The sequence below is a fragment of the Peromyscus maniculatus genome, chromosome 4 (assembly GCF_049852395.1).
Source record: "Peromyscus maniculatus bairdii isolate BWxNUB_F1_BW_parent chromosome 4, HU_Pman_BW_mat_3.1, whole genome shotgun sequence".
NCBI classification, from domain to species: domain Eukaryota; kingdom Metazoa; phylum Chordata; class Mammalia; order Rodentia; family Cricetidae; genus Peromyscus; species Peromyscus maniculatus.
The window spans coordinates 131,803,777-131,824,541 of NC_134855.1; the positions used below are offsets into that span (position 1 = coordinate 131,803,777).

The 20,765-nt window shown below is 51.6% G+C and overlaps 1 protein-coding gene across 1 annotated transcript; it reads left to right on the forward strand.

Annotated features, from left to right (window-relative positions):
* Positions 1 to 1,098: 1,098 nt before the first annotated feature.
* Bpifb2 (BPI fold containing family B member 2) lies at positions 1,099 to 18,831 on the forward strand. The gene is made up of 15 exons (XM_006997440.4): positions 1,099 to 1,207; positions 3,672 to 3,765; positions 5,257 to 5,361; positions 6,426 to 6,572; positions 7,845 to 7,905; positions 8,995 to 9,055; positions 13,010 to 13,101; positions 13,311 to 13,499; positions 13,723 to 13,776; positions 14,297 to 14,467; positions 14,989 to 15,056; positions 15,162 to 15,207; positions 15,804 to 15,867; positions 16,191 to 16,267; positions 18,533 to 18,831. Exons 1-15 carry the CDS (start codon positions 1,099 to 1,101, stop codon positions 18,572 to 18,574), a joined length of 1,380 nt encoding a protein of 459 aa, XP_006997502.3. The 3' UTR covers positions 18,575 to 18,831.
* Positions 18,832 to 20,765: the final 1,934 nt, after the last annotated feature.

A 20,765-nucleotide genomic window follows, 5' to 3' on the forward strand; every position in this document is an offset into this window, starting at 1 on the left:
TCCTGGGAAGAGTCCTCCTTCCAGAGAGCTACAGATCCTTGAGCCGAAACGGCCCAGTTCCAGGGTCCCTCGGCAGCCGGCAGTTATGCTTGTGTGCGTGGCAGACGCATCACACAGGGAAACGGAGACACTTGACCAGGCCGTGTTTGCAGGGAAAACACTTGCAGCCACAAGCAAACCGGCCACTCCCTCGCTCCCGCCTCGTGGTCTGCAGGCCACAGTGGGGGAGCTTCAAAAAGCAGCCTGTGCACTTGTTCTCCGGCAAAGCGTCTCCAGGCCGGGTGTCCACTTGCCTTCAGAACCTTTGAGGTAGGAATGAGCTGGGTGGCTGCTTCTCCCTCCCTCCGGTCCATGGGGGATGCCACTTCCAGCCACCCCCTTGCAACAGGCACCCCCTGTCCCTGGCCTTGCAGGGGACATTGACAAGTGCCATCTTGCTGGACTTCAGCCAGCCCCATTGGAGCACTGACTTCTCATTCCTGCAGCTGGGGGGAGAACTGGGTTCACACCTGACTGTTAGGCTGATCTGGTCTCGGGGGACCTGGTGGGCCACTCTTAGGACGTGCCTCACTTGGCTAGGATGACATGGAGGTGGGAGCTGCCCTGGGTCTTCTCTGGTAAGGTCTAGACAGCTGAACACCAGGCTAGTCTGGCACAATGGGCTGGATACCGGCTTCAAGTGACTGGACTGTAGAATACTCTCGTACTCTAGTAGGGCCGAATCCTTGTCTCAGGACACGTAACTGCTTTCCATATCCCCATCATGACCTCACCCTTCTCTTCTGACACTGCTTGGGTCTTACCCCTCTGCACCCCCTCCCAACCGAGTCACTTCAGGAAAGGCCACATCTTCTTGTGGTGGGGGGGTCTTGGCTATTTTTAGACACTCTCACTGTGTCTTACAAAGCAGGTAGTTTCCAAAACAGAAGTGCAAAGACGGATGTGTTGAGGTTTGGAGCAGGGCTCTGACCACCACTCAGCATGGATACAGGCTGGGACGAGACATGAGTGCCCAAGGGTGGGATGGATAGCTGCCCAAATTCCCTAATGCTTGTTGCTACCCTGACTACAGAGCCTGGTGTAGTGGCTGGGACAGCCATGGCTGGGACATGCAGTCTGGGCCTGCTGCTGGTGCTGCTGCTAGCCGGGGTCGGTGTCTCCTTGCCGGTCACAGTGATCCGACTCAACAAGGCAGCACTGGACTATGGTAAGAGAACCGCCAACTTGCCACCTTGGGCGTAGGTGAGGACACAGGCATCGCAGAGGACCTGTGTGCTTTTTATTTTTGTAGTGCTTGGGATAGGACCCAGAGCCCGATGCATACTGGGCGACAGCTCTACTATTGAGCTGCATCCCAGCCCTGAACTGCATCCTAGCTGGCCTAGGACTTGTGATACTAGGATTATAGGTGTGTACCAGCAGAGGACCTGGGTTTTTGAATGTGTCACTGTGTCCTGCTGCTCAGTAGCTAATTATAGAGTCTGTGGTGAGCATGTAGTGTGAACGTGCAAGTGCACATGCCCCTTGTGCCTTGTGTAAGCATATGCTTAAAAGCAAAACACTCCCCCCAAACAAACAAAAAACCCCTAAAACAAAAGAGGACTTACTTTTAAACGGTGTTTTTTTTTTTTTTTTTTTTTTTTTTTTTTTGAGACAGAGTCTCCTTAGGTAGCCCAGGCTATCCTCAAATCCTCAGTCCTTTTTGCCCCAGCCTCCCTAATTGCTGGGAGTATAGGCATGTGCTACCCCCGGACCTAGGCTAGTTAACTTGAGTGGCTGACTTTATAACTGTTATAATCGTTATAAGTTAGGGAGATGTGTTTTGAGCACTGGGGAGGGTGTGTGCCTGTGGCATGTGTCTGAATGTGTGTGCACAGGTGTGCCTTGCACCCCAAGTGCACATATGTACATGTGTGGTGTCTGTGCTCACATATGGACCCGGGAGAGGGGTGTCAAGTGCAGAGAGACAGGGAGCATCCTGAAGTTGTATCTCTGCAGGGGTCAGCTGCAGAGAACCAGCTGCTCTGTGCTGCTGGAGGTAGTGGTGAGGGTTGGGGGAGAGAGCTGAGGGAGGGGGTGCAGGTCTCTCCCTTGTGGCTTTACTGCTAGATGCTTTCAAGTCCTGCCCTCTCCCATGGCAAAGGCACAATGAGGAAACTGAGGCCCACAGAGAAGAACAAAGTCACAAAGGTCCAAGATCCCAGCACAGAAATCTTTCCTTCCCCTCAGCTGCCTCTCAGGAAACTTTTGGGGTTCCACCAAAATGGGGTCTAGAGTTGCTTCCCCAAAGGTCAAATCCTACTTGATTAGCATGTGAGGGACTCCAACCAGATCCTAGAAGGACCTTAATGGCTAGAACATGAAATTGAGAGTCAGAGGCTTCTCCCAGGGCACACACAGCTCTCTAGGACCTTGCATCCGGGGAGATGGACAGACAAGGAAAGTGGTCAGTGATCCGTGCAGGAGTATGATTCACACACGGCAGGAATGGATGCCAGGGACAGGGACCTGAGGATGGCCTCCTGGGGTGTCTGCCCTGCCCTCTGCTTGTTCTGTGCAGGGCTCCTTTGTCCCCGGGCCTCCCCGGCTCATCTGCCTGTGTTTGTTCTCTGTGGGTGGAAACCTGGCAGAAGGCCTATGCAGCCCACAGTGCTTCCAAGCCTGGATGAGTAGCTTCTTCTGGAGTCCTCTCCACTTTACCCTGCAAGCCTCAGAGTACAGGTCCTGTGTCAGGGAGCACTGTGGATGGAGTCTCAGCTCAGCCAGACTTGGGTGGGCATCAGGAGCATGGACACCATGACTTTACTTCTTCTTGCTTGGAGAAACTGAGGCTCAGATAGCATCAAAGACTTTTCACTACGCTAGTGAGTCTGAACCAAGTTCTAGCCTTTTGGCTTAATTTCATGCTTTCTTCTAGAACCATTGTCTCTCTTTTGGATTCCACTGTCTACTTAGCTGGGGCCTAATAGTACAGGTGAGGGGGAGGTCGGCAGGTTCAGAGCCACATTCCTTTATCCAGGTGTCTTCACTTCTCTGTAAACTAGGCATAAGAAGAGAGTAAAGTGCTCCAAACAGCGCCTGGCACACCTGGAGCACTCTGTGGGGACAGCTACGGTTAGTGTAAAGGTCCACAGCACCAGCATGAGGAGCATGCCCGTGCACTGACTGTTTGCAATGGCCCTGAGAGATGAGCATTGTAATCAGTGCACATATAGAGAAAGCCTGGCATGGAGCAGCCACACTGGCAGTGAACGGCAGAGCTGGCATTTGTGTCCAGCACCTGGGGCACATGTGGTCAGGATGAAGCTGCTCCTCCTCTCTCCTCCCAGGGGATGCCTCCTCAGAAACCAGGATTGGTGGGTGGCTCCTTCAGCTTGGTGACTTGGGAAAGCTCTGGGTACAACTGAGGTTCAGATGGAGACTTACAAGAGGGCTAAGGATTTTCATCTTGGAGGAATGGGATGAAGAAGGGGTGGGAAATGGAGGACAGGATGAATAGGGAGCACCTCGTGGGCTTGCACGGAGCAGCCATTCTCCCCATGTGCCACTTCAAGCTTGCTCCATCTGGTATCTGAGTGCCTCTACCTGAAGGGCAGGACAGGTGATAGGTGATGTGTTCTCCATGCTTGGTGGATCCAGGCACTTGACCTCACCCTGCCCTGGATCTACAGTGTCGGACATCGGGAAAGTCCCTCTCCAGCGGGCCCTGCAGGTCACTGTCTCTGATTTCCTGGATCGGAGTGGTGAAGTACTTCAGTCTACCAGGTGAGTGCTCCCATCTTCTAGAGAGAGTGCTCCAGTCCTCCTGCTGCTAGCTGGAATATTCTTCTGGTCAAGGGAGTGAGTGCTTTGGCTCATCAGGAGGGGGATCCTGAGTTAGTCTTTCAAGAGTGCTCCAGCTGCCTGGTAGCTACTCCACATAATGAAGTGCTCCCATCTAATGGACATAGTGCTCTGGACTATCAGATGAGCATATGGGTCCATAGGTGAGTAAGCCTTCCCAGGTGAGAGGCTTCCTCCAGCAGGCAAGATTATAAGAAGACTTGGCAGATGGGGTCACCTGGTAAGACTGCTCTCAGGGGCTCAGACTGTGAGGCCCACAGATTTGGTAAGACTATCATTTTCCTCCAAATGCTTGACACTAAATTTAAACACAAGGACAATCTTAACTATATGCTCACCCTCTTAATGCACAAAGCCCCAAAGGGATGGAGACACCCCAAACTCAAACACAGTAGCTATTGTACCTATCCCTACGGGGATACCAACTGGCGATTGCCAGAGTTTTGGGTGTTCAAGAAATCTATCTACCTACTTACATACTACCTACTTACCTATCTATCAGCTATAATTTTCTTTTTTTTTGTTCCTGTTTTGTTTGAGACAGGGCCTTGCTATGTAGCTGAGGCTAGCCTTAAACTTGCAATCTTCCTGCCTCAGCTTCCTGAAATACACTGATCAAGGCCTTGAAATACTGGGCCTAACTTGTCTATAATTGTGAATGACGGAAACTAATACAAAAAAAAGTAAAGACACCAGAACAGTGCACACATGTCAACAAACAGGCAGCTTGGGGCCACCAGTTTGAGACCCCTGAGGTAGGGCTGGAGTGCTGTTTAAATGTTAGTGGCCATGACCTTAACAATGCACTGGGTAGGTACCAAACCACTTGGACCAGAGGACCCTTGCTTTCAGCAGCAGGAGCATATCTGGGATGGCCGTGGCTGAATGCAATAGGCTTAAGGTTGGCTCGTGTAGTGGGAATAGTCATGGGTCCATGTCACCCCAGGCTAAAATGAGGCATTTGAAAGTGGGCATTTTCTGATGTCTGAATCGTTCCAACCCTAGCCCTCCCAACTACTGGGTAGGGAGAAAATGACTTTCACCTAGGCAAAAGGAAGTCATGGAGTCACTTACTGGGCATTTCCTGTTGCTGGGGGACAAAGGTGATGACAGAATACTCTGGAGATTTCAGTGTCTCTTTCCCTAATTTTGTATTTCTTGGCATATCGTCAGAAGCTGCTGGAAACCCACACGATCATCTTGCTAAGCCCTGGCTGAGACCAGGCCCCTCTGCTTGCCTTTGTACCAGCTGGGTGTCTTGCATGCCTGCTGAGCTGGAGTGCTTACCATCTCTTGCCAGAAAAAGTCCTTCTTTATAACATCAACAATGTGGGGTTGGCTCAGGGAAGCCTCCCTGGAGCTGACTCCGTGTTTAATGGGAGTTTCCTTGTCCCTTGGATTCCAACCCTACAGAATCCAGATTCTGGATGTCCACCTGCCCCACCTCCACTTGAAATTCCTTGCTGGTTTGGGGGTACGCTTATCAGCGGCAGTCAATTTCACAGTCAAAGTCTTTCGGTGAGTGAGTCTCCTTGTTGGAGGGCATGAGTTTCAGGGTCTCTACCAGGGAAGAGTGAAGGGAGGGGCTAATAACATCTCATGCTCCTTCCCCCCCTCTGGGGGAGAGAGACAGGGGAGAACCCTGGAGCCCTTAGTCCCGTCCCAGTGGCTGTGCTGCTGGTGAGCTGCTTCGCTTCTCTAGCTCTCAGTTTCTTTATCTGAAGGGAGATGAACCTTGCAGGGGTCGGTAAGGGTTGAACTGAATGGATCTGGTGCTTTAATTATGACATCTGGCCTCTTCCACAGTGCAAAGCACAGAAGAGGTGCTTAATAAGTTGTGTTAGCATCATTATTTCTCTGTGCCAGGCAGCTTCTGCATAACTGCATTTAATGCTCAAGTTGTGCATTGACATTTCAAGGAATCCTTTATCTTTATTGCTTTGCGCTAGCACTGTGATGTTGTGGGTGCTCCTTGGTGTTGTGATGATGAGTGCTCCTTAGTGTGTGATGTTATGGGTGCTCCTTAGTGTTGTGATGATGAGTGCTCCTTGGTGCTGTGATGTTATGGGTGCTCCTTAGTGTGTGATGATGAGTGCTCCTTAGTGTGTGATGATGAGTCCTCCTTAGTGCTGTGATGTTAGGGTGCTCTTCAGTTCTGTCATGATGAGTGCTCCATGGCTCTGTGATGGTGTGGGTGCTCTTTGGCTCTATGACGGCATGAGTGCCTTTGTGTTGTGATGGTATTAGTGGTACTGTCATGGGTACCCCCGACCCTAGTGCTGAGATGTTGTTTTAAGGGTGCTCTCTGTGGCTGGGCACAGAGCTAGTGTTCTCACAGGTTAGGTCTTGGAGAGCTCAGCATGGTGTTAAGAAGTAGGCACCACCAGTCTCATGTCCATTTCACAGAAGGGAGAGCTGAGGCTCACTCTAGCCAGTGTCTGGCCCAGAGCCCTGTCACGGGAGCCTGAGTCATACTCATCTGCTATACTGTGGAGTTTGGTGGCTCTAGAGGGATGGCCCAAGGCCCGGGGATCTGTGCAGTCTTCATACACCAGGGTGGGCTAAGGTCTGACCTCCTGCAGAGTCCCGGAGCCCATGGAGTTAGTGTTGCCTGTGGCCTTGCTGGCTGATGTGCACGTGGCCCGGGATTCCATTGGGACCCTTGTGCTCAGCATCTCCACCTGCTCTTCGCTTTTCAGCCCAGCCAGCATGCTGGACAGCAGTAACAGGTGGGTTCCTGGGAGCACTGGGTCTCAGGGGTTCCTGACACCAAGGCTGTGGGGCCGTTACTCGAGTTTCTCACTCAAGTCTTCATCCAGTGGCCACAAAGAATCAAGGAGACTCACCATCACACCTGTTCTATGACCTAGCACAGTGAGGCTCACAGAAGACCCGGGACTTGCCTGATGCCACATAGCCTGGGTCTTGGCCACTTACCTCTATCAGCTACCAGGTCACACTAACCAGTAACGATGAGGCCAACTGGGCTGCCTGCTGGGGCCCTTACAGGCCACCCCTCCATGTAGAGGTTGACAGTCCAGGGATGGGAGGTCGGGTAGGACCAGCCAAGCTCTGTGGCAGGTGGCTATTCAAGCCATCATGTGAGGCTAACAGCCGCTGCCACTTGGAACTGCTCTGAGGACGCCACTCTTGGCTCTTCACAGGAGTCATCTCTATGAGCTCCAGTGTCTGATCAGGGCTGTGTAAGGGTCCCCATGCCACAGGAAGCAAATGGAGGCCCAGAGTACAGGTGATTCATGGTAGACCTCACCATCCCATTGCTTGTGAGCCCCCTCACTATACCTGCTCTTTCCTTAGCTTCGTTCACCCTAAAAGAAGTGCACCAGTCCCACAAAGCTTGACCTTTCCCCCAGAGAGCAGTGAGCACAGAAATCCAGCCGTGCTGGGTCCCTTCCGGCTGCAGAAGGGAGCCGGGTGCTATAAACGCATATCGAGCTTTTCCTCCCAGAGTGAAGCGGGCTGTGGCTGAGATCAAACCAAAGAGCCACGAGTTCCTCTGGGCCGCTGTTGAGAAACACCAGCTTCCACCCTAGTTCAGAGGGGAAACGGAAGTGCAGAGCTGGGCAGATTCTCAGCAGAGCATCTCAGTGCACTGGAGCCACAGCGACAAACAGACCGGGGATTCCTGCTCCACTCTCAAAGCCTACTCACCCAAGTAGCCCCGGAGCCAGCTGGCTGAGAACAGGGCCACATGGGGCTTTTGCAAGATCTGGTGTCTGTCATCTGTCTCTCCCGAGCCCCCTCCCCCCATCTTGGCTACTTCCAAACCTTGAGAGGAAGGATTCTTTCTCTGAGAGTCAAGCTCTTCCTCTGTGGGGGTGGGGACCACTGTTCTAACACCATCTGGAGCATGACAAGGTCTCAGATGGGATCTCTGGGTAGCTGGCTGAGGACAGACACTTCTGTCCCAGCTGTCTGTGTGGCTCTGCCAAGAGCCATGCCCAGGGAGCTCAAGGACACTTTCTGTGCCACTTCCCCAGTTCCTCCCAGGAGCTGCTGGACCTGGTGCAGGAACACATCACAGTGGACCTGAGCAGCAAGGTAAGGGGCTTCTGGCAGACGACTTAGCTTGGAAGGCCTGAGGCATGAGCAGTGGGGCTTCAAGCCCTGGGGGAGGGGGCAGTGTATCTTGATGGGCATATGTGTGTGCATGTGTGTGCATGGGCTTCAATGCATGTAAGTGTACTGTACATGTGTGTTTTGTGCATGTGTGTGTCCATGTATGTGATGGTGAAACACACACACACACACACACACACACACACACACACACATACACACACACACACACACACACACACACACACACACACACAAACCACTCAAACTTTACCTCAGCCAGTGATTTTTTCAAAATAGAAGGCCCTTCATAGGGTACTTCCAATTTCTTCATGAGAACAAGAAAGAGGCTTCTGTGCAGTGCTGAGGAAGAGTAGGGTAATGGGTTGAGTTTAGGGAGCTTGGGAGACGGTGGCAAATCTCCCAGGCAGTCCTGATTCCATGTTGGAAGGTGGGGATAGGGGAAATGTTTTTGGGGAGACAAATTAAAAACAAACAAAGTAGACAAACCTGATGCCCCTCCCCCTGGGCTGTGCAATGGACGGGCTAGCCTTGGATGAGGGTACTAATGGAGGAGAAGAATTCAGAACTGGGGAGCGCAGAGCCAGTCTGCCGCGATGGTTGAAATCGAAGGTCTGATCATTGCATGCAGCTAACTTGCCGAGAGATGATACCCATGGGCCCCGGGGCTCACTGCCAGGGAGTAGGCTCTTTTTCCCTGGCCTGACTCAGCCCATCCACAAGGGGCAGCAGCAGAAGTGTGCGTGTCTACCTAGTGTGTGCCATTTGCACCCCAGAGGGGATGGCAATGTTCCCAGGGTGTGGGCACCCTGGCCTTGCAGCCCCTCCTTGCCATGTGCCCGTGTCCTGCTCACCCTTCAGCCTTTGTCAGCTCTTCTTGCCTCCTCAGCACCCGAGGAGGGGTGGAAGCCGGCCTTTCAAGGAGGAGAAGAGAGGATTCCAGCTTGCTGTGCACCTGGGGGGCTCCTGGGGGGAAGGACCTGCAGCCCGGCTGTTCCCCACCCACAGCTCTAAACAGCCCTCACAACAGCTTTCTCTCTGTTGTTACAGTTGTGTTTGCAAGTATCTGGCCTGGTGCAGGACCTCAATGTCCATTTGGGCACTTTAATCGGTAAGACCTGGACCCCAGGGGATGGGAGGGCTGGGCCCATGGGCCTTAAGAACCTTCAAAGATGCCCCGCTTGGACCTGGTGGTGTGGTCCTCATTGCTGGCTTCTGATTATAAATAGTACTCTCTTTTCAATTAATCTGAGAAAAAGGAGGACCCTGGGAAGGCCACTGACCTAGGACTCCCCGAAACACAGGACTATTCACAGAACCTGGCAGCCTACAGGTTCCAGAACTAACTCTTCAATTCTAGAATCTACCAATTTTAGGCCAAATTGCCCCAAATCAAAATAAAAGCACATGTTTAAACAACGAGTGTTGCTGTTGGAGAAACTGAGCCCCATTGGCTCTCAGGATCTAGAGCCGTTCTCGCTGTCAGAGTCTCAGTGTTTCAGGAGAGAGATCCTCAGAGTCGGGGAACCCTCCCGCACCATCACAGGGAGGCTAGCCACTGTGGTGAGGGGTGCGTATGTCACTGGAGGTGCTGGGCCCTAAGGCTCCCCCGGCTATCATGAGGTGGCTGTGGGTATGATGTATGCCCTTTACCTGGATACTTGTACGTTGGTTCTGCAGCCCTCTCAAAGAGGAAAAGAACACATACGTGCCCATGCCCTGGGCACTGCAGGATCATTAGTTCTGGTTTCTAAGTCTTGACAATGGCAGAAAGGAAGAAGGAGCAGGGGAGGAGTAAGAGGAGGAGGAGGAGGAGGAGGAGGAGGAGGAGTTGTTGCTACTGTTGCTGTTGTTGCTGACGAGCTGAACTGTGTGAACAGCTGGGGCCATCTCTCACTGGGGCACTTTTTGAGCCTGGGTGGAAACGCCTTGGCATGCAAGGAGCTGAGTGCTCACCCACAAACCTCAGCTGTCATGGGTCACACCCCGGTATTCCTCATTGTCCTCACACTGACCTGCACTACTGTTTGAGGACACGTATCCTCAAAGGTATCCATGTGGCTTCTTAGACTAGTTGTGGTAGACTATGAAGGCTGGTGAGCAGGCCTGTCCCATCTTCTTAGCCACAGGCATCAGTACTTAAGGTCTAATTGCAGAAGGCATTACATGATAACTTGGGGACATCTCATTTGCTTCAAATCCCACACAACCTCTCCCTTCATCAAACCATTCGGTCTGAGGCTTACCAAGGGCTTTATCACTTTCCCCACGGGCAATTTTGAAGCCGCACCTGCGTGGCACCCATCAGTGCTGCCTTGACCCTGGCGTCCTTTCCCTGGTACTGCGACTGGTCTTGTCAGGCTGGAGCTGCCCTAGTGATGCTCAGTTGATACAAGCGGGACAGAGTGAAGGGTGGGGGTAAGGGGATCAGAGGAGCCGGAGGCTGGGGTTATCCCAGGGACACAGGGCAGGGCCTGACTTTTCTCACAGTGGGTTCTTTAGTAGATAGGCTCTGCTGTCAAAAACCCCAGGTTATGTGGAACAGGCCCATGCTGCTTTTCCCCTCCTCACAATTCACCCACTGCTCTGGCCAGTTCGGGGTTATCTTGTCTCCTTGACTTCCTGGTTCCCTTTTCCACTCAATCTTCATCTTACCTTAAATAGGAGGTGGCAAGAAGCTGAGGTAACTGGACTGGAATGAAAGGGCACACATTGGAATTAAAGTCCCATTGTTCCTAAGCTGTGTGACCTTAGGGAAGTCACTCATCCACACCGTTCTATCCAGAAAACAGGGATGAGAATTCCCAGGTCTTGGATGTGTTGATGTTATGAAGCAGCATGGGTTAAGGGCCTGGCGGGCTTAACAAGCAAGTGTGTGTTCCTCCTTCCTCAGCAGGCTTACCTTCAGGTGCCCTGTGTTTGTGTTTATCCCAAAGATCAACTCTTGCCTTTGTCTTTGGGTAATAAGAAAAAAAATCTAATAAGGGACTCCACGTGGCCAGCCCTGGAGGATGATTATGTGAGTCATGTACACCCAGAGTGTGAAGTGAGGGAAGCTGTGATTTCTTTATTTTATTGAAAAAATATTTGTATTGTAAATTGATGATGTAGGACTGTATGTATTTACAGTATGTAAAGTGATGCCCTAATTTGTGGGTATAATGTGGAATAGTTCAATCAAGTACATTAACATTTCCATCACCTCAGATATTTAGAGTCCATTAAAAAGCACAAACCAAAGGGGTGTGTCAGCTAGCCACATGTCTCCAGAAGGCTGTGTAACAAAAGTGTCTTTTACTGTGGTGTAAGAAAATATTGAAAAAAAAGTTCACCTGGGATCCTGGGCCATATTTTCCCTTCCTTCCTTCCTTCCTTCCTTCCTTCCTTCCTTCCTTCCTTCCTTCCTTCCTTCCTTCCTCCCTCCCTCCCTCCCTCCCTCTCTCCCTCCCTCCCTTCCTTTTTTTTTTTTTGAGACAGAGTGGTGTGTAGTTCCATAAGGAACTCACTCTGTAGACCAGGCTGACTTCAAACTCACAGAGATCCTCTGCCTGTCTCTGCCTCCGGAGTGCTGGGATTAAAGGCATGTGCCACCACTGCCAGGCTATATTCTAAATATCCACCATGACATTAATTTTTTGTTCATTTTTAAACATGCAGCAATTTGACCTTTGTAGTGTCAACAGTGTTGACAAATACAGAGACAGGTAACTCAGGAGACAGGACAGTCCACCAGTCTCCAAATCCCTTCCTGTTGCCCCTTCCTCCTGCCTCCAAACTGAGACTCACTGACAGACAAGGAAGGGAGCCACACTATGCTGCTTTCCCAATAAAAAAAAATCTTCAAAATATTAGCGAAAATGAAATTAAATCCAGCTGAGACAACAGGAAAACAAAGCTGAAGGGAGATATATACTTATCAATGTGTCTTTATATATTTTAATATGTAATCTATTTTCATACATACTATCAAATATATATTTACATGCTTAAATATAACAAACTATACAAAGCACATAGGATAAACCCATAATTGATATTTTATAATGAATGGGTATATTCATATATATGAATAGGTATTCAAAAATATACACGTAAGTCCACACATAACTGGGCCACTGGGGCCAGAGAGATGGCTCAGCAGTTAAGAGCACTGGCTGTTCTTCTAGAGGACATGCGTTCAATTCCCAGCATCCACATGGCAGCTCACAACTGTCTGTAACTCCAGTTCCAGGGAATTTAACATGATACCCTCTTCTGGCCTCCACAGGCACCAGGCACACATGTGGCACCAGACATGTAAGCAGGCAAAACACCCACACATATAAAAAATAAATAGAACGATGAAAAAACCCTGGGTCATCCAGGACTTTGAGGGTAGAACTGTGGCTGAGTTAGGCTCTCCCACCCCTGAACTCTGGCCTGCCATACTTGCAGCCATCTCTGAGGATGTGCTGGTTACCTTTGAGATCTTCAAAGGCAGGATATTCTGACCTGTGAGTAGACTCACAGCCCAGGCCTCTTGGCTGTGCTTCCCTGAGAGCTTCCTTGAGGCTTTGTATGAAGTTAGATCTGGATGGCCTTGCTCTGGTGTTGGAGTTCTTGAAGGAGATGTGTGTTCAGGAGGAGAGGCCAAAGCTTTTGGGAGAGGATTGACTTGTGTGTGCCGTCTTGGGCGAGAAGGAACTGACCACACTGTGCGTGCAGTGAAATAACTTGGGCGAACTCTGTGGTGATGAGAAAAGAGAGAGCGGAAGTCGCTTTCTGGTTGATCGGTGGCAAATCTTTTTTTTGTCTGTGCATCCTTCTTGCCTCCGTCAGATGGTACTTGTGCCTGGATTGAGCCTTCTCCTTCCATAATTTGGATTCAATAGTCTTTCACTGATTGGGAATGTTAGCAAACATACCTGTTAGAATTGTGTCTTCATCAGTCAACAGGCAGGGCGCATGTAGCAGAATTGGGTGCATGCCTTCAAGGGAGGCCTCGTTGTGGCTGAGAAAGGTCATTGGTAGCTGTTTGCTGGCCCAGTGAGGGACTGATGCTCAATGCTTTTCTGTTTTCATGAAGGACTCACCCCGGTGGGCCCTGAGTCCCAGATCCGATACTCTGTGACCAGCATGCCCACTGTCACCAGTAACTATATGTCTATGGATGTCAGAGTAAGTACCTCCAGGTCAGTCTGGTGCTGGTGTCCTTGGTGTCCTGGAAGGATCCTAAGAGGGTAGAAGGTGAAGGGAAGAAAGTGGCTGGTACTCCAGGTGGGAGTGCGGCCTAAGTCTTCACTGCTAGGCTGGTGCCTGGGAGCCCTGGGTCTGTTACAGGCCTGCCGTTCCTGATGCCCTGCGTGTGCGCCCCTGCCTTTATCCAGGCTATTCTTTTCCTGCTTGGCAAGCCCATCCTCCTGCCTCTGCATGGTGCTCACCACTTTGTGTTGCCATGGCCTTTGGGTGATGAAAGTGCCATGGCAACCTTGGGGCTCTCCCAGCACCTGTTCGACTGTGCCCTCCTGATGCTGCAAAAGGCTGGTTCCCTCAACCTGGACATCACAGGGAAGCTGGTGAGGGCTGGATCTGTCACCCAGGTCCTGTGGCAGGGTGCCCCGTGGCCCATTTTGGGGACATTTTGTGGATGTGGAGTCATGGGCAGTGGGCAGCTAGAGTTGGGGCAACAGGATGGCCCTTGGAAGGAACCCATGGGTAAGGAACTCTATCCATACGGCCAAGTTGTGGCCTTGACTGTGAAACTGCCTTAAACTCTGTTGTGATGGGGACTGATTTCAGAATGCAAAGAACAACCCTCTGAACACCTCCATGCTGGGCCAGCTCATCCCTGAGGTGGGTGATATTTCTGCTTGTTGTAGGCCAGAGGCTCAGGGATTGCGCGGGGCTTTTATGGGCTCCATCTACTTCAAGGTGGGGGTGGGGGGTGTCAGCACCTGCCCTTTGACCTTTTCTCCTGAGCTTAAGGACCACCCATCCCAGGCAGCTGGACTGGCTTCTCTCTGCCTCTGCCTGCAGTGAGTCTGCTGCTGGGCCATCTCGCTCTCTTTCCTATTCCCTGGCTATCTGTAAGATCTAGCTCAGAGTCAGTGCCACACGCCTGTAATCCCAGCACTTGGGAGGTAGGAAGATCACGAGCTCAAAGCCAGCCAGGGTGGCTTGACTTGGGATCAAAGCAAAACACCAGCTGCAGAACCCCCTCTGAGGAGCTCAAGTCTGGTCCAGAGGCCCTGGGCTGGACCTCCCGCTGAGCTCAGTCATGAATTAGAGGGTGATGGCTTATCAATATCCACCAAGGGAGACTGACAGCCAGGAGCCTGCACAGCCCTCTCTGTCTCCCTGTCTGATGCCCCAGGTGGCCCGCCAGTTCCCTGAACCCATGCCGGTGGTACTGAAGGTGGAGCTGGGCGCCACACCCGTGGCCACACTCCGCACCGGCAACTCCACTCTGCTGCTGCGGCCCTTTGTGGAGGTCCTGGCTGCGTCCCCCCACTCAGCCTTACTATTCCTCTTCTCCCTGGATGTGGTGAGTGACGGGCCAGCCCGGACTGGTGGGGTTGGGGTTCTGCTCCTCGGGACCTTGCGTGCTCGGTGCTCTCTTCATTGGCTTTGATTCGCTCACCTCTGTCTCCTGAGCATGCCAGGACGTCCTGCCTCAGGACCTTGGCACATGTGGAACACTCTGCCCAGCGTCCTCTTCCTTTGCTTTTGGCCCGGCTGCTCTTCTTCATTTTCAATTCTTAGCCTAAGTGTTGAAGCTTTGTTCAGAGCAGTCTTCTTGGGCTGCCCTGTGTAAGAAGGTCCCCATCACTCTCTGCCTCTGTGGCAGCCTCCACTTTCTAGAAAACTCCTGTCTGGTTACTTCTGAAGGGTCCCCACAGGGAAGAAGGGAAGGGACCCCACCCGTTCTTTATTTTGTAAAGTTGCTTGTAAAAGTCAAGACCTGTCGCTTAGCCAGCTCCATAAACACGTGTGGTCTGCCCTGGTGGGGGAGGGGCAGAAGGCTCCACAATTGAACCTTCTGACTCTCTCTCCTCACGTACCCAGCGGGTGAACCTGAACCTTCAGCTCTTCGTGTCCAAGGCAAAGCTTCGGGGGACCACATCTTTGCTGGGGTAAGTGTGCCTTCTGACCCAGCAGCCTCAGAGTGCCCACACGCAGTGATGAGACCTCCAGAGGAGGCTGGCCCGCCCTGAGCCCACCCCTTGCTTTTCTTTCAGGGGGGTCCAGCTTTCTGTGGTCAACTCCAATGTGGGCTCCATTGATGTGAGTGGGGACACGGGGCTGCCTTAAGCCTTGGGAAGGGACGGGGAAGGGTGAGAAGGGCACATATCTCAGTGCCACCATAGCTTCCCTGGGATGCCTGGGGACAGGGACCTGCCTGCCCTCCATCTGTCCCCACTTCTTTGCCTGTCTCTCTGCCTGTGGGCAAGTGATCGACTCATCAGCTCAGCCCTCAGTCTGAGCTCATTAGACAGTGGGATGGCTGGCACTGGCTAGTCCTTCATCATGTCACGTGGTCAGGTGCTTGCCACCACACACATGTTCCTTTATCCCCATGCATCCACGGGATGTAAGTTAGTCTGCCTAAGCTCTCCACCCAGCTGCCAGTCTGCCCGCCTAACTTCCATTGGTCATCAGACAGTCTGTTGGCCAGCCCTGCCGTTGGTAACTCTGGTGTGAGGGCTAGAGCTGTCCCTGGGCTGCGTGACCTCCAAGGCTGATCCAGTTGGGGACTTAAGGTTCAGCTGATGTGGGAGATCTACCCTCCTCTTCCGGTGCCTCTGATGTCTGTCCATCTGTTTGTTTAACTGCATTCTCTTGGTCTTTTCTGGCGGTTGGTCCCATGGCTGTGGCTGCAGATGGATCGTGTGTATGCACTCATAAGCACTGCATTCCAGAAACCCCTGCTGGATCACCTCAATGGTGAGTCCTGCTCTTCACTGTTATGGCCTCTCTGGTGCCCTCTTGAGCCCACACCCTTGGGGAATGCCTGTCCCATTTCCCAAGTCCTCTCAGGCTCAAAGATTAAGGGGGTGGTTTTTGGGGGCCTGTTGCCTCTGCCTCTTGGCAAGTATTTGAGTGGCCAATACATGGTCTCTTGATCTTGTCTCAGTTTCCCCTCTGTGCTGTGAGGGTGACCCCACCTCCCACTCCAGATCTCACAGTGTTCACAAGCTGCGAGCACAGGGCTGGTGCAGGTGGGGCTCTTCCTTCTGACTAACTTAGATACTTCTGTCTCACTGCAGCTCTCCTGGGCATGGGGATTGCCCTCCCCAGCGTGCTCAATCTCCACTATGTCCACCCTGAGGTCTCCGTCTGTGAGGTGAGAGCTGTTGCGTGGCCAGGGAGTCTCTCTCTCTCTCTCTCTCTCTCTCTCTCTCTCTCTCTCTCTCTCTCTCTCTCTCTCTCTCTCCTCTCTCTTATTTTTGTTTTTGTTTTTGTTTTTTTTTGAGATAGGATTTTTCTGTGTAGTTTTGGTGCCTTTCCTGGAACTCACTCTGTAGCTCAGGCTGGCCTCGAACTCACAGAGCTCCACCTGCCTCTGCCTCCCGAGTGCTGGGATTAAAGTCTCTTTAGAGGGGAGGAAGCGTCACCCCTCTGGGGCTCACCCTGCATCTTCCAAGACCACACAACAAACCTTAACTGCAATGAGATGCAGGAGTCAGGACCCGGGAGACCATGGTGGGAGGGGTTCTCCCTTTCTCATCACACCTCACACCAGAGGCTTCAAGTCTTCAACTGTTTCAGGATCCTGTGTCCTGGGATGGGCGTGGCCCCTGGTGTCTAAGGTGGAAGGTAGAGAGGTTCCTTGCAGCCTGGCAGTCAGCTCTGCAGCTGGCTGGGGGAATTTAGCAGCTTCTTCAGCCTCCTGTGATTTTTGTCCCTGGGTCTGGAATAGTAGGCCCCAGGAGGAAATTCATCCTGACACAGCCAGGGTGACCCCCTATGATCTCTTCCTGTCTCACCTGGGAACTCAGAGCAAATTCCCTCAACAAGGCTGAGCACAGGACAGGAAATGGGACAAACTTCCAAAGTGGGGCTTATCAGTGTCTGTTCAGGGAAGATGCTCCCCCTGGTTCTTTAAACATGGTGGCCTCAAGGTTCTGATGATCCACTCTCATGAAGGTGGGTAGTCTAGGGGCTGAGGAGATGGCTCGGTAGATAAGCGCTTGCTGGGCAAGTGTGAGGACTCTGGGTTAGAGCCCCAGGATCCACACTGGTCAGGTGTGGTAACCCAACTGCAATCCCAGCACCCAGGAGGCAGAGACAGGGGATTTCTAGGGTGAGCTGGCTAGCAGGATTGGTCAGATGTGAGCTCCAGGTTTGGCAAGAATCCCACCTTGGTAAAAAACAGAGAACAATTGAGGAAGACATCCAGTGTCAACTTCCGGCCTACACACATGTGAACGTGAATGTATGCAATGTATGCACACCACACACAGACATAGACATGCAAAAAAAAAAAAGGATAAAAAGAGGGACAGTCAAAACAAAACACAGAGGAGTCAGGACTGTTGGTGACACACTCCATGACTGAGTCCAGCATGATGGAGTTCTCTGAAATGACTTGAATCAGCATTGTCCAAAGTTGTCACTTGGCACATGGGACTGTTGAAATGGGACTCTGCTAGTGAAGACCTGAATTTTATTTTTTAAAAAACTTACCAGGCTCTAGTGGTACATGCCTGCAGTTCCAGAACTTGGGAGATGGAGGCAAGAGGATCAGAAGATCATCCTTGGCTACATAGAGAGTTTGAGGCTAGTCTGAGGCCTCTTCTCCCCTCTCCTAATTAAAAAAAAAAATAAAAAAATTAGTTGTGTTAGCCACATGAGGCTAATGATCCCTAGACTAGATCACTAACCCTTGACCCTGAGCTACCGATGGCCAGGGACTGGGTCTCATTTGTCCTCTGTTGAATCCTCAGCATCCTCCATAGGGTTTGGTATGTGGCAGAGGCTCAGTGGAGACTTGATAAATGAGGGAACCAATGGTTGGATGGATAGCTGAATGATGAAGGAATGGTGAGCAGCCTCAGGAGTGAAGATTTCAGTAGTGCAGTGTGGAGAGCATGTGAGGTACAGGAGAGTCTGGCCGTGCTAGGGAAGCTGAGGCTTGGAGAAGGAACCCAGTGGTTCTGCACTCTTGGTCAGGGACCAGCAATGGCATGAGCTCTATGCCTGGAGCATAGAGCGTGTGTGCCAATCTCATGCTGACCCGCCCCTTGAGGGCTCTCCCTCTGTAGCCTTGTGAGGTGAGTGCTGTTACTTTATTTTTTATTTTTTTGTTACACAGGGATTCTCTGTGTAACAGCCATGGCTGTCCTGGAACTCTCTTTGTAGACTGGGCTCTCCTTGTACTCAACTCACAAAGATCTACCTGCCTCTGCCTCTCAAGGGCCGGGATCAAAGATGTGCACCACCATTGCCTGGCAAATGCTGCTACTTAAGTGACAGAGTAGTAGGAGACTGAGGGCCCGTGAGGTGATGGCCTCTCCTGATAAGAACACTACCCAGAAACAGGTTGAAGGGGCTGCCAGGAGTCCCCCATAGGCCTCTGAATTAGCCTATGTTTTTCTTGGTCTTCCAGGGCTATGTTGTGATATCCAGTGGACTCGCCTACCAGCGCTGAGCAAGATCCTGAGGAGAGCCAGCTATTCAAGAGCTTTCTTTCCCCAAGCCTGGGGACACTGAGGCAGAGCCATGTAGAGTCACCATCAGCAAGCCAGACTGCCTGTCTGGGTTGCTTAATCTTTGCTGGACACCTGGGTCTCTCTTGCTTCCTCCCTCCTTCTTGTCCCCCTCCCAGGGGAGGAGGTTCCTGGCTGCAAGCTGTGCAGACCTGCTTACTTCAGCATTAAACGTCTTCTCTTGAGCTGCAACTCCCAACTGACGGTGTGTGCCTGAGGCCAGCTTTGTGTGTGCAGCCCCGGGCTATCTTCAGAGCCACCTAAGCTGCCCCAGAGAGGAGGAGAATGGGAGTCCATCTCTGCGGATCATGACTCTCACTCCTTGCTCAGGAAGCTCCTATTCTGAAAGAGGACCCTGGAGAGTGACAAGGGGGGCCTGGAGGTTATGAGTGGTCCATGTTCAGGCACTATGACTGGTGGCGGAATTCCCTGTCTTGTTATTAGAGGCTCAGATGACCCCTGTGAGACAGGGAGGCAGGCAGGCAGGCAGGCTCTGAGTTCCTTCTGATGGATGCAGATGCTAATGTCTAGTGAGGAAGGGGACACACACACTGAGCCCCAGAGCCGGACAGATCTAGGACTGTGATCTTCCCAGCATCTGAAGAATATGCCCAGGTCTCCCCTCCATTTACCAGCATCCCCTGTGCCCATTCTTGTCCCTGTTTCCAAAATTTCAGGTGAAAAGCTCACGACTTTTTCAGGCACCCTTAACATCTTTGGCTTTCCCGTCATGAGTAAGCTTTTGGTTCTAGGAAGCAAGATCCGTTTCTGGGCTCTGCTCTCAGACACCTGTCTAATTCTTGTTCGCTGGAGAGCTTCTGAGACCCAGCAGTGACGCACTGCAGCATGGGCTGGACAGAGCAGGGGCCTCAGTACCTGCAAGTGAAAGCCTTGTGATCTTTCTCCCTGATAGGCTAATCTCTAAGCCACGATTCCTTCCTGGCTGAACACAGGGCTCATGTTCTGTGTGTCTCCTCAGGGGGAGTAGAAGGTGCCTGGGTTTTCAGCATCAGCCAGCAAAGCCTTGGGACAGGATGGTGCCGCTCCACCCACCTCTTCAAGGTCATCTGCGGACTCAAGGGTGGCAGGGAGGGAGCAGACTCAGCTCCGGCTTGGTGATGAGAGGGAGTCTGGATGAAAGAATAAGAAGGGCAGGCTACACAATCCTCCCTTGGGATTTCACTCAGGACAGTGTGCCTTTTAGTTTTTTTTTTTGGGGGGGGCGGTTTGCTCAGTTTAATTAATTTATCAATTCTACATTTATGTGTAGGCTCTGCCCGAAGCTGGGTGTTTGGGGTTTGGAGAGACAAAACTCTGAGTTCTAACTGTGTTGGTGGTTTCTCTCCTCACTGCGAGGGAAGACATGACAGAGGCAACTTATGGAAGAGAGTTTGACTCTGCTTCAGGTTTCAGGGGACTTTGCCCATCATGGCAGGGAAGGCGTGGTGACAGGAGCAGCTCCTGTTGTGACAGAAGCTTGGAGCTGTCATTTCTTCACAAGGTGGCTGATAGGGAACAGAGAGCTAATCAGAACTGACGGCAGGCATAACCTTCAAGGCCTTCTCCTAGTGGCCCAGGCACCATGACCCAAAGGTTGCATACCCCTCCCCCCAAAACAGCACCAGCTGGGGACAAGTGTTCAAACACAAGAGCCTATGGGTGTTGAGAGTGGGGAACATTTAGAAAGTTCACATTCAAGCCACAACATATCCTGAGCCTGTAAGGAAGTTAAGAAAGATCATGAACTCAATATGCAGGATCCAACCTGCCCACCATCCTCTTCCCTTCCTTTCATTTACTCATCCTTCCATCTATCCACCCCACCTGCATTTTTGTTGTTTTAAAGACAGGGCCTTATTATAATATTTAGTCCAGATTGGCACTAAATTTATGCGCTCCCTCTTGCCTTACCTTTCCAACAGTTGGCATTACAGGTGTGTTCCACCCTGCCCAGTCCAATCCACCCACTAATACAACTATCCATCCATCTACCCACTATCAGTTCATATGTACTTCCATTCATTTGTCCATCCATCCATCCATCCATCCATCCATCCATCCATCCATCCATCCATACATCATGTACCTGTTCACCCACCCATCTACTTAGCTATTCACCCTTCTGTCTATCCA